General features: G+C 35.9%; 1 protein-coding gene across 5 annotated transcripts in view; it reads left to right on the top strand.

Annotated features, from left to right (window-relative positions):
- STK38L (serine/threonine kinase 38 like) overlaps positions 1-13,756 on the top strand; it is a 77,793-nt gene that overhangs the window by 54,872 nt on the left and 9,165 nt on the right. For all 5 annotated transcript variants that reach the window (XM_058558611.1, XM_058558610.1, XM_058558612.1 and 2 more), the window contains 5 exons: positions 4,334-4,456; positions 4,717-4,800; positions 11,289-11,412; positions 13,112-13,266; positions 13,637-13,739. In XM_058558611.1, the coding sequence (XP_058414594.1) occupies positions 4,334-4,456; positions 4,717-4,800; positions 11,289-11,412; positions 13,112-13,266; positions 13,637-13,739 (589 nt within the window). The remainder of the gene's footprint in view (positions 1-4,333; positions 4,457-4,716; positions 4,801-11,288; positions 11,413-13,111; positions 13,267-13,636; positions 13,740-13,756) is intronic.

Below are 13,756 nucleotides of genomic sequence, written 5' to 3'. Positions count from 1 at the left end.
AAAGTTTCATGGAAGAGGTAACAATTGATTTAAATCTTAAAAAAAATAGGTAGAATTTACATTAGAGTTACGAGATATATACAAAATAATGAATATATATATGCAGTAAAGGAAATAGCAAGGTAAATTGACAGCACATAACGGAAAACTAGGCTTAGAATAGTTTATTAAGAAGTATATTTTAGGGGCCAGCCTGGTGGTGTAGTGGTTAAGTTCATGCATTCTGCTTCCGCAGCCCAGGGTTCGCTGGTTCGGATCCTGGCACGGACCTACTCACCGCTCATCAAGCCATGCTGAGGTGGCATCCCACATAGAAGAGCTAGAAGGACCTACAACTAGGATACACAACTATGTACTGGGGCTTTGGGGCAAAAAAAAGAAAAAGAGAAAGACAGGCAACAGATGGTAGCTCAGGCCAATCTTCTTCTTCAAAAGAGGAGTATCTATTTAAAAAAAAAAGAAATATATACTTTATTTTCTAGGCAATAGGGAGACACAACCTCGATTAAGTAAACAGCTTTCAATGATCAGAAAAGAATTTCTGTATTTAAAGAGTAGTCTTCCAAATGATGATTTGAAATCAAACCATTGTCTAATCTTCCCTGTACCTTTCCTAGGACTGTACCTGTATTTTTATATTTGCAATGTATAAATCGAATAATAAAATATTTTATGATTCATACCAAAGGTGGTTACTTTGTTAATCAGGTGACTCAATCTAGAAAACTCAAATTATGTAGATGAAATTACTACAATAAATGTTTTTAAAACATTTCATTTATGTTCTTTAAATTTTAAGTGAGAAAGGTAATGATTTAGATCTGTATTACAATCTATAGAGAAAAAAATAAGACTGAGCACATCTTTCCTCATTTTTATTCATTAGTATTAATAATTTCCTTATCATTAATAATATTATAATTATAATTTATTACTATACATTATACATCATTATATTGATATAGAAATCTTAAGTATAAGATCTTAATTTGAAATCTAGAGAAGAGATTACAAAAACAGATGCCCAAGGGCCTAGCAGGTAACATAAATGAGAAAAGCTGGCCAGGTTGGTTTCATAATGACATCTTAGGTTATATTCTTTTGATCCAACATATTTTGTTTGCATATTCGAATCATAAGAATATTTGTTTTCACTTCCACAAAGAAATGGATGCTTTCTTTTCCTTTTTCTGAAATATCTGATCCTCACAGTTTATCTTTTGATAAAGACATACCATTTGTCACTTTACTGAAAGAAAACAAGAGCACCAGCCCGATTACACACGTTACCTGGTGACTGGCATCAATGGTGGAGACTGTGACACATTAAGAGAACTGCTGCCCATCAAAAGGGGACAGCCATTTTGGCCCACTGTGGCCAAGTTCCTGTTTTTTATGAGATGCTAGAAATCTGGACTTTACGTGAAATCACCTGCTTTTTAAAATATTGGCAAGTAATTCAAATGTTTTAAAAACAACTTGCAGGCCAAATCAAATACATCTGTAGGTTGAATACAGTTTGTAGCTTCCCTTTTGCGACCTCTGATCTGCACCAGGAAGTACTAACTACATTTAGAGCTATTTCGTTTAATTCTTCTAAACAACTTTTAGAAAATGTGACATAATTTACCCCTAAAAATAGTTAGTGGCCCATAATAACTGTTTATAAAACTTCTAAAGTTTTTTTGTAAAGATATTTTAATTCCACAAATGCTTATTGTTAGGCCTGATGCTAGGTCCTAGATTATGTCAAATTCTATAAAATGTACATACTCTCTCAACCTTAGTATAAAATATGTTAGAACTATCTTTATGTGGGGTGGGTTTTTTAAAAATAAAATTGTTTTATAAAAATAATCTTGTTTTTGGGGCGTAGTGGTTAAGATCCAGCTCTCTGCTTTGGTGGCCTGGGGTTCTCGGGTTTGGATCCCGGGCTCGGACCTACACACTGCTCGTCAAGCCACGCTGTGGCGGCGTTCCACATACAAAATAGAGGAAGATTGGCACAGGTGTTAGCTCAGGGCCAATCTTCCTTACCGAAAAAGAAAAATCTAGTTTTTCAAAAGAAAACTAGTATTCATCCTTAACTCATTCTATAATAGAAAATTATTTGTGAGATAATTTGTGAAAACTAAACCATGTAATGTAGCCACGTAGAGCATATATACTGAGATGAAGTTGCTAGTTGAACCCTTTCATATTTCAAAACTTCTGTGTACGCTGTCTGTCTTATACAAAAACTGAGCACCCTACAGATCAAGAGTTTGAGGAACAGCCATTTAAAAGGGAATGGAGAAAGGAAGAAAACGATGTACTTCTAGTTTTATCTTACTTAAGATAATCCTATCAAACATGGGATATTATTTACGCTAATGGAAAACCAAAATAGACAAGTTTAAGCTGCAAAGGAGAGCCATGAAATGTTAAGCCTATCCACAGATTTTTGTTCTCCTCTTTGGAGCAGAAAGGATGTGATTACCACAAAAATGTTATTTGTTTTTCAAGGTGACTTAATCTACACAAGTCATGAGCAGATATATCACTGTGCTTTTTTCCATCAATTTTTTTTAATGCTAACTTTCTTCAGCTCCCTCTGGACTGCAATACTGATTTTAAGACTATATCACTGAATAGAGTAATGTAACAATGCTACAGGTGATTTCCCATTTTTGTAGAATTATGTGTTCCATACACTTATTGATTCTCCCTTTTTGCCATTAAATAGCTGTGCCCAAAACTACATAAACACTGTTTACTTGCTGCATTACACAACTTGTCAGATATTAATGAAAATTATTTTCCTTAGCTGCCTCTCTCTGTTGATTTTGAGCACAATTTATGAAATGATGTAATGAGAGCATCTTTTCCATTTAGATTAGACAAGTTTCTGAAACTACACCCAACTTTACTCTGTTTTATAACCCATAAATTCAGAAATCCAGAATGTCTTTCAGAACTCTTATATTGATTCATTTATGTAATTTAGAAAAACAAAACTCTTCACGGCTTTGAAAGACACACTAGAGTGCCACCATGTGGTCTTTTTATATTATAGTCTTAAAGTGGAAAACAGGCTTCTTTTCTGGGCTTTCTTTTGTTTTATTAGTAATTCAGTTGGTTTTTTAATCATTCAAAAGGCATTTTTGAACAAAAAATAGTCATCTTGTTTCCACCCATTGATGTGCCTAAGTGTGTAACTTCATTTAGCGGTTTAAAGATGTTTAAATTGAAGACATAATTTCTTGCTTTCTTCCTCTTAGATTAACTTTGTTAGAAGTATCGGAATTCCATTGCATTGATGATACATATTTACATATTTATAGCTAATTCATAGTTCACCATACCCTTTTGAAAACAGTTCTACACAGGAGTAGGAAGGTACTGTTCAGTGGGTATAGCTAGAGCTGCATTTAGGAGCGATGTTGCTGAGCAGTTATGGTCATTTTGACTTGTCTCGCCCTTAGAACTCAACCACTGAAAGCTTGAATAGGGTTCAGTTGAAGATCAACAGGAGTTTAATTTTTTAAATTTTGTTTATTTTCCCATTCTATGTTACCTTACTAGGAACTAACAGGATGCCAAAAAACAGAATTTTGTTTGGTGAGGGAAAAATTGAGGTTTAGAACAATGAAATAAATGCCTATTCCAAATGTAACCTTCACGAATTTCATAATGTTTCTGATTAATGGTACTTATTTTTTGTCATCTTTGGAGAATGAATTATGAAATTCCTGACTTGAATATTTTAATGACTTCTTCATGTAATTATTATTATTATTATTATTTTGCAATTTCATATTTTCAGGAAATTGTATGCCAAGTCTGAAGAAGTTTATTAAAATTTGTCCAAGAATAAATTCTACCACAGTAAATCTCTATGGAAACACTGCCATTGTGTTATTTTGGTGTCATAAGTCTCAGTAGTTGTGACAGAACAACCTTAGAAATTAGGGAATTGAAGCAAATAGGTTTCTGACAGTAAAAATCATTATCAGAATACTATGAGCATTTCCTAAAGTTTAACTTTTATTTATGAATTGTTAGCATCTAGATGAAAAATATGATGAACTAGTTAAGATGAAATATTTAACAGAGTCCACCTCAAAAATAAAGATTTCTCAGTTGTTAAAAATAAAAAAATGTTTTCTTTAGATTGTTTTATCCTTTCCATGCTTAATAAATATTCAACTTTGATAAATAAGTTATAGCACTAGTCTATAATATTTAAGATACTTTATGCCCATTTTTATGTGTCTCATCTTTTAATATTATAGGCTTCCTTTGAAACAATCTGATTTTAAAATCATCCCTTTAAACTGTCTTTTTTTAATAGAAAAAGTTACGCCGATCACAACATGCTCGCAAGGAAACAGAGTTCTTACGGCTCAAGAGGACCAGACTTGGCTTGGATGACTTTGAGTCTCTGAAAGTTATAGGAAGAGGAGCGTTTGGAGAGGTGCGCTTCCTTTTAAAAGTCACTGCTGTTGGAAATATCTATCTTAAGATAGTTTAAAATATGTATTAAAATAGTTTAATATGTTTTAAAAGAGTTTAATATATTAAAATATGTATTAAGATAGTTTGATTTTATTAGAATTCCTAAAATACCAGCAATGGCAAATTGCAACACTGCTTTCTTTAAAGGAACCTACCTTTTGCTCCTAATTAAATAGTAGTGACTGTTTAACATTTATAATATCAATTTTTACATTCTAGGTACGGCTGGTCCAGAAGAAAGATACAGGCCATATCTATGCAATGAAGATATTGAGGAAAGCTGATATGCTTGAGAAAGAGCAGGTATGAGTTTTTTAACACATGTAACCAAAGGAACATCCACCGACTAGGTGTTAGAGTTAAGTGTTAATAGTGGAATCTTTAAAAAGAAATTTACACATCTTGCTATATATTAATTTTTTGATAGCCTATTTCATTGTTTCTTAATTCTCATAGTTAAAATTTCTTCCAAATTTTTAATCTAAATATGTACTGGCCTATTCAGGCTATGATAATAAAATACCACAGACTAGGTAGCATAAACAATGGAAATATATTGTCTCACAGTTCTGGAGGCTGGAACTCCAAGATCAAGGTTCTGGCAGGGTTTGGTTTCTGGTGAGGACTCTCTTCGTGGCTTGCAGATGGCTGCCTTCTCACTACGTCCCCACATAGCCTTTCCTTGGCGTGTGCAAGAGGGTGAGCTCTCCGGTGTCTCTTCTTTTTTTTTTTTTGCTGAGGAAGACTGGCCTCTAAGCTAACATCTATTGCCAATCCTCCCCCCTCCTTTTTTTTTTTTCTCCCCCAAAGCCCCAGTAGATAGTTGTATGTCATAGTTGCACATCCTTCTAGTTGCTGTATGTGAGACGCAGCCTCAGCATGGCCGGAGAAGTGGTGCATCGGTGCGCGCCTGGGATCCGAACCTGGGCCGCTAGTAGTGGAGCACGTGCACTTAACCGCTAAGCCATGGGGCCGTCCCCTAAAGTGTCTCTTCTTATAAGGACACTAATCCCCTTGTGACCTCACTTAACTTTAATTACTTCCTTAGAGGCCCCATCTCCAAATCCAGGCACACTGGGGGTTAGGGCATCACTATAGGAATTAGTGGGGGCCACAAGCATTGAGTCCATAATAAAATACCTTCTTTTCTGACTTTAGTGAAAATAAAAGACAGTTCTCAGCACCCTCAATTCCTATCACATATCAAATAAGCAAGATCACTCTCCTGAGAATTTGCTGATTTTACATATTTCCAAAATCTGTAACCACTCCAATTTCATACTCCTGGGCTCCCTCCATGTTTCCTGTGACTTAATGGGGTGGCCATAAATCTGAAAACATCAATAGTATTATTTTATGTATGCACCTGTGTTTCCAGTCTGGGTAGACACCTGTAGAGTGTCTAAATTGAATATATATGCTAGTAAAGGACTCAACCATGGAGGTATAGAGGGAGATGGCACCTCTCTGTACCTAATGATTTATTTCAGTCTTTTAGTCCCCACCTGAAGCTTAGTTTGTTATTACAGCAATATAATACTGATTTTTATTGAAATATGGCCCACTTGAATTTTCACTGCATTCTTTTAGTTTAATTCTATTTCATTCATTCGACAAGTATTTATTGGTTGCCTGTGATGTGACAAGTACTCTTCTCAGTTCTGGGAATACAGTAGTTAACAGGACAAACCTGATCCTGTTCTTTTATAGTAATGGAGAAAATGGGCAGGCAGTTGTTTCAAATAATCATGATTGATAAGTACTATGAAGAAAATTTTTACAAAGGGATAAAGTGATGCAGATGATCTGAGTTTAGGAGGGAGAATTAGATCAGGAAATGTTTCTCTGAGGAAGGAATATTTGATGAGAGACTGAATAATGAGAAAGAATGATGTATAAAGACCTAGTAGAACAAAGGTCCAGGTAGAAAATGCAGAGGCCCTGAGGCAGGAAGAATCTTGGCCTGCTCAAAGAGGAGAAAGAAGCCATTGTGTCTAGAATTAAGTGAGGGGAAGAGTGGTTAGAGATGAAGTGGGAGAGGTAGGCAGGAACCAGATCACGTAGGGCTTTGAAGGCCAAGATAGAGAGTTTGGGTTTTATTGTAAATGCAGTAGAAAGACACTGTTTTGTTTAAATAGGGGAGTAGCATGTCTGATTGATGTTTTACAAAGATGAATCAATCCCTTTGCTTTCTGATAGGAGATACAAGAGTTGAAGCAGGGAGACCAATTGAAAGACTGCAGCAATTCCAGCCAGGATGTGATTGTGGCTTACACTAGGGTTACAACAGTCAAGCTGAAGAAAAGTCAAACAGATTGAGTATGTGTTTTAATGAAAGAGCCATTACATGGCTTTTAATGGAAGAGTATGTGTTTTAATGGATTTTCTGTGATGTACTCTATGTTGGGGGTGGTGAGAGGAGGGGCGAGGGTAGTGAGGAAAAAAGGGAGGAATCAAGGATGTTACCTAGATTTATACTTAGGAATGGGCTGCATGATGGTGCCATTTTCTGATTTAGAAAAGACTGAGGAAGGAACAGGTTTGGAGACAGTGGGAATCAAGAGTTCTCTTGGTGGCATATTAAGTTTGAGCTGTCTGTTAGATATCCAAGTAGAATATTAAGTTGACACTTGCCTAGAATATGGGGAGAAGTTTGACTAGAAATATAATTTGAAGTCATCAATATACTGATGATATTTAAAGTAATTAGACAAGATGAAATTTCCTTGGGAACAAATATAGATAGAGAAGAAAAGAGGGCCTGGATCCAAGCCGTAGGGAACACTAGGCAGAGAAGAAACCAGAGGAGACCAAGAGAGAACATCTAATCATATAGTGGAACACTAGAAGAACATGGTATCATGGGAACCAAGAGAAGAAAGTGTTGAAAGGAGATGGTGAGTGGTCAACTATGTTGAATGCTGCTAAATGAGAGAGCAAGAGGAAGACAGGCCACTGGATGTCACGATGTGGAGATTTTGAATAACTGGGCAAGGACAGTTCCAATGGATTGGAGGGTAGAAGCCTAATTGGAATAGTGGAAAAGAAAATGGGAAGCAAGAAATGGAGAAAGTGAGTATCGATAAATCTTTCATGTGAAGCAGAACAAAGAATAGATTGGGAAAGTGAGATTTAGGGTCAAAAGGAGGTTGGTTGGTTGTTTAAGAGAGGAAATATTTCAATGCTGTTTGGAAGAATCTATTAGAAAGAGAAGAATTGAAGATACAGTAGAAAGAGGACAGATAACTACAGGAGTATACTGGAAGACAGAGGAGTTGATCTTTGTTAGGAGTAGGGACCTAGTCATTAAAACAGGAAGGAAAAACAGAGAAAATGGGAACAGATGCAGGATGGTTGATCTGCAGTGTACAGTGCCAAGTTCCTTCCTGAGCGCAGATAAGTGAGGTCATCAGCTCGGAGTAAAGGAGTGGCAGATAGTTTGTTGGAGGTATAAGGAGAGATTGTGAAATAGTCACAACTATTGACTTGAAGTATGGTAAAGCAGACTTGCTAGGGAAATACAGTTGAATGCTCATTGAGATTTGCAATCGTGAGTGTAAACTGAAACCAGTTGGTATAGTTGGGTGTTTTGTTTTCTCTAGTAATGCTTAGTTGCTCAGGGGCACGTACAGAATAGACAGAAATTTGGATTTAACTAGGGTTGATGTGTTTTGCCAGGCACAACAGAGGGAAAGAAGGACAAGGGAGTTGAAGGCATTTGCAAAAGTGTGATCATATTGATGAAACCTAGACTGGGTAGAGAAAGAAATGAGGTTATGAGAAAAGTAAAAGATAGAGAAAAAGTGGTAGGGTCCATAGAATGGAGATTGAAGTACAAGAATAAGAAACTTGGAAGGATAAAAGCTGGAGATCAGAAACACAGTTCCTAAAAACTGAGATTTAGAGGGGGTACAGTTATTGGTGATGTGAAGGACAAGAAGATTACCATGGGTGGCTGAGATGTAGTAGAGGAAGAGATCAGTGGAGGTGAGGAAGATGTCAAGGAACTGTGTAGACAGGGTATTTGGTGGTTCATCCTTATGGATGTTGAAATCCATCCATGAGTGGAAAGGATGGAAAGGAAGTTGGTGAGCTGTGAGCTGAAGTCCTGACTGAGTGAGGGGGATTGACCAGCAGTTCTATAAATGATAGCTATGAGGAAGGATGGCGGCTGATGTAGTCTCACAGCATGCACTTCAGAGGAGCTAGAGAGAAGGAAAGTGTCACAATATTCAGAAGCAGCCGTGAGAATGAGCAGGAACCCACCTCCTCACCAAGCAACATGTGAGAGAAAGCAGGGCATTCCTGAGAACTCACTCTGCAGGAAGACAGGACTCAGTAGACAGCCTGGTTTCAGTTAGGATTAGAAGGTGATAGGAACCATCCAGAGATGAGGTGTTACGGGACTTGGCTGAAGACAGGCTGATTCCTGAGGGAAGAGGTTTGGAAGGCAAGGATGGTTGAGATAATTGAGTTGTTTTTGAGAATTACAGATAATGACGGGAAGAAGGGTCTGGGTCAAGATGAGGAGCCTCAGAGACAAGGAGATAAACAGGAATCTAAGCCGTAATAGGATTAGTCCTGGGTAGGGTCTTAGAGGAAGGACAAAGGCAGCAGTTAGTTCCAGCTGTAGGCTTTGGTGAGCAGCCGTGTGTGGCTACTGGGCACTTAACGTAGCTGGTCTGACCTGAGATATGCTGTAAATGGAAAACACGCACCAAATTTTAAAGACTTGGTACAAAAAAAGAGTGTAAAATATCTCAATTTTTATATTGATCACATACTGAAATGATAACATTTTGGACATATGGGGTTATATAAACTATATTATTAAAAATAATTTCACCTGTTTTCTTTTTACTTTGTATGTGGCTACTAGAAAATTTAAAATTACATATGTGCCTTGCATTGTATTTCTGTTGGACAGCCCTGGTCTAGAATATTTTGCCAGAAGTTGATGAGCTTCTGACCACTGTTCCTTCCTCTGCAGGGTCAATCTCCCTGGGGCCCACCATGAAGTCTGTCTTGCATTTTCGGGTTGTTTTTCCCTCTATGTAAATTTATCCTCATTTGTCACCATTGAATTTCATTTTAGAAAACCTTTTCCCACTCAATTCTAGTATGTCATTATTTTAAGTTTTTATCACGTTTACTTTAATTTAAATTAAATTACCATAAAATTAAGTAGCAATTTATCTCCCCACTGTTGTGGTACCAGATTACTGTGCGTGATGACTTCCTATCCTTGGGAAACAGAGGCCCGTTTTGAAAACATATCCTGTAATCTGGCTTTAAGATATTTAAAAATAATCAAGCCAAGTTTATGATGTAGTTGTTTTTCCTGACAACACCAGATGTAATATCAGAAGTTTAAGGTTTTTTCTGTATCATCTTAAAATGCTTTGTAAAAGGCAATAGGTAGGAATTTTGATAGTTTTTTCACTTTATGAAACAGATCAGAGAGATTATAACGTTTTTTGATGCCAGCAAAGTTGTTCTTTTTTTTTTTTTTAGACCCATTCTTTTTTTTTTTTTTTTTGTGAGGAAGATCAGCCCTGAGCTAACATCCATGCTAATCCTCCTCTTTTTGCTGAGGTAGACCGGCTCTGAGCTAACATCTATTGCCAATCCTCCTCCTTTTTTTCCCCACAGCTCCAGTAGATAGTTGTATGTCATAGTTGCACATCCTTCTAGTTGCTGTATGTGGGACGCGGCCTCAGCATGGCTGGAGAAGCGGAGCGTAGGTGCGTGCCCGGGATCCGAACCCGGGCCGCCAGTAGCGGAGCGCACGCACTTAACCACTAAGCCACGGGGCCGGCCCCCAGCAAAATTGTTCTTAGTTTTCGATTTTTATTCTTGTGCTTTGAGCTCAGAACATTTACTGTACCATGTAATAATACAGTAATCCAAATAGGATATTTTAAGCAGATCATATTTTATTATCATGAAAAGATTTACAAAATCTGTTCTTATGTGCTTTGGCCAGGACTCATGTGCACAATGAAAATAGCAAAAGCATAAAATCAGATCTTATTGTTAATCCTTGAAGGAAAAAAATATAAATATATTAATGCAAAACCATCTGAAAGTTGATTATACCAACCCCACGAATTACTCAGTTTATGAAATTTTCCAGCCTATAAAATGTCCAAATAATAGTATCCCTAGTAATTATGTGTCTGACAAAAGTCAGTAGCAAAATCCTGAAAAGTTACACTGATTTTTTGTAGATCACGTTTATAGGTATTGTAGAGGTTTTCTCTTATAACAAAATAATATAAAGTTATTATAAAGGTTTCTAATTCTTAAAAAAACAACCAAATGGTTAAAGACAAAGTTGAGCCCTTTGTTTGACTAGTAACAGTTAAAAATAGTTTGCTGAGGCCCCTGACTTTGTCATGTCAATCTATAGGGCATTGCTTACTACATTTAACTTGTAAAAGTCGGACCAGGGCCCTAAATTTATATGACAAAGCCAGGATTCTTAGCTAGGTGGAGATTCTGGCTAGAGAGTTTTTAGACTGATTATTTTTCTCCCTCAAAGGCCTCGGCTTCCCCTAATATACCTGTGGATCACACCTTTTTAGGCCTAAAGATACAAGCTATTTTAAACTATTTTCTGAGGTTCTCCATATTTAATGAGAATATCAACATGCATATATGTTTCAAATCTTTTCTAAAACTCCAGCTTTCCTTCATGACTGTTAAGGAACAGGATGGATAATTATAAGAGGTAAACTTGAAAAATGTGTAATGTGTTACAATTATTTTTTTCAAAATACATCATCTAGGTGGCCCACATCCGAGCAGAAAGAGATATTTTGGTAGAAGCAGATGGTGCCTGGGTGGTGAAGATGTTTTACAGTTTTCAAGATAAGAGGAACCTTTATCTAATCATGGAATTTCTCCCTGGAGGTAAGAGCAAACATAGTAGCAATGACAGATGGGCACAAGCACATCTTTATGTGTGATTATAATTTTATTGTAGTTATAGTTGTAATTTATGATTTTATTGATTTTTATTATTATAATTTTACTTTCATATTCCTAGCTCTGAGGTTTTACATAGTCAGTCATGGTTTTCCCATAGTTTCTCTCATAATAATGCTAATTTTGACCACAAATCAGACTATTTTGAAAGATTGATAAAGTTGGCATTTTATTTTATAGTACTTATTTATCATATAGTATTTTATTTATTTATTATATAGTATTTATTTTAAATACTACCACTCTGGGTTTACTGTATATAATTAGTTAGATTGCTATAAGTCTAGAGTTAAGAACAATAAGTCACTAAAGAAAAAGACAAACAACCCAATGGGCAAACGATAGACAATGTACAGAAGAGAAACTCTGAGCTGGTCTATAAATATACAAGAAAGTGTTCAACTTCACCTGTATTCAGAGAAATGCAAATTAAAACAAGAATGAGATACCATGTCACACCCGTCTGATTAGTAAAAACATTAAAGTCTGATGAGGCTGTGGGGGAAACAGTTCTCTCATATAAGTAAATTAATCTCTGACTCCTCTGGAGAGCCATTCATAGACACCAGTAAAGTTGAAAATGCATGTGTCCTACAGTCCAGCAATTCCACAACCAGCTGCGTTCCCTAGAGATTCTCCCCTACGTGCACGAAAGAGCTGTAAAAGGATGCTCATGGCAGCATTGTCATGATAGTGAAAAACTGCATGCAAGATAAATGTCATCAGTAGAAGAACAGATAAATAAAATGTGGCATAATTGTGTGATGAAATATTTTACAGTAGTTAAACAGCATGAGCTGTATCTGTTTCAAAAGTAAGATCTCAGAAACAGAGTCGAGTAATAAAGCAAGCTGTGGAATTATATGTATAGTTGATACCATTTATGTAATTTCTAAAAAACATACAGATGACTATAAATTCACAGATTAATATATGCATATGAAAACATATTTTAGAAATAGGCTGGAAGGATACACACCAAACCAAATCCATAATAATGGTTATGCAGCAGAAAGGGAAAGGGGAATAGAATGGGAATGGAGGACAAAGAATACTTCTACATGTTATTTTTTTCAAAAGACTTGAAGCCTCATGAAAAAATATTAACAGTTGTCAATTCCAAGTTGTAAGTTCACCAGTTTTTATTCTTTGCCCCTTTTTAAAGAAAAAATTCCTTGAAAATAAAAGGATGTCTACAGGTGACTCTTTTACTGGGACGATGTCCTATTTTTGCTGGCCCAAAGAGCTCTGAGTGTTTTTGAAACTTGAACTTGAAAGAATATGTCCCGTTTCCAGGTGTACTTACTCTGATTCATTTTCGCAGTTTGACATTTTTCCTTAGCAACTTATTCTGTATGTTGAGTGGTGGATATTACTTTGTTATCATCTCTGCTCTGATTTGATTTCACATACTTTCTACCTTAAAACCATTAAATGTCATGAAACTTTTGCTTATGCAATATCACTTTTTTTATTTGGCCCTAGAGATGGTTGGAGGTATATACTGGGTGGATCATAAAATGCAAAAATCAGGCGTATGTTGTATAGATAAAAAGAGAGCTTTTAGAAGGTATTCCCCTTTTGAGGCATTTCTAATACATGATACTTATTTTCCTTTATTTAGGTGACATGATGACGTTGCTAATGAAGAAAGATACCTTGACAGAAGAGGAAACACAGTTCTACATCTCAGAGACTGTTCTGGCAATAGACGCGATCCACCAGTTGGGTTTCATCCATCGGGATATTAAACCAGACAACCTTTTATTGGATGCCAAGGCATGTGAATAAACTGGTGAATTATTAGGTTGCTGATTATTTTATGGGGTAATAGAGCTGACTTTGTGATTGGAAATGGGTAACTGTAATTTATATTATTGGTAAACTACATTATTTCATAGAATGATGCAATAGGAGAGGACTCTGGAGTGAAATGACATCAAGGGAGTATGGCTGTCTTTTTATCTTCTTCTATTTTCTACTTTTCAAAGTCATCATCATCAAATATTTATAATTTTACATTTCATCTGTATGAATTCTAAGCTAAGAATTTTTATAATAATTGCATTTAAAAGAAGACTTTATAATAAGGCTTTTGTTTCAAAGTTAATATAATCTATTGATTTTACTAGATTTTTTTTTTTTTTAGGGTCATGTAAAATTATCTGATTTTGGTTTATGCACGGGATTAAAGAAAGCTCACAGGACTGAATTCTACAGAAACCTTACACACAACCCACCAAGTGACTTTTGTAAGTTTGATTAGTTT

The sequence above is a fragment of the Diceros bicornis genome, chromosome 17 (genome assembly GCF_020826845.1).
Source record: "Diceros bicornis minor isolate mBicDic1 chromosome 17, mDicBic1.mat.cur, whole genome shotgun sequence".
NCBI lineage: Eukaryota > Metazoa > Chordata > Mammalia > Perissodactyla > Rhinocerotidae > Diceros > Diceros bicornis.
Note: the sequence above shows the minus strand (reverse complement) of the source record. Positions and strands in the feature narration are given on the sequence as shown.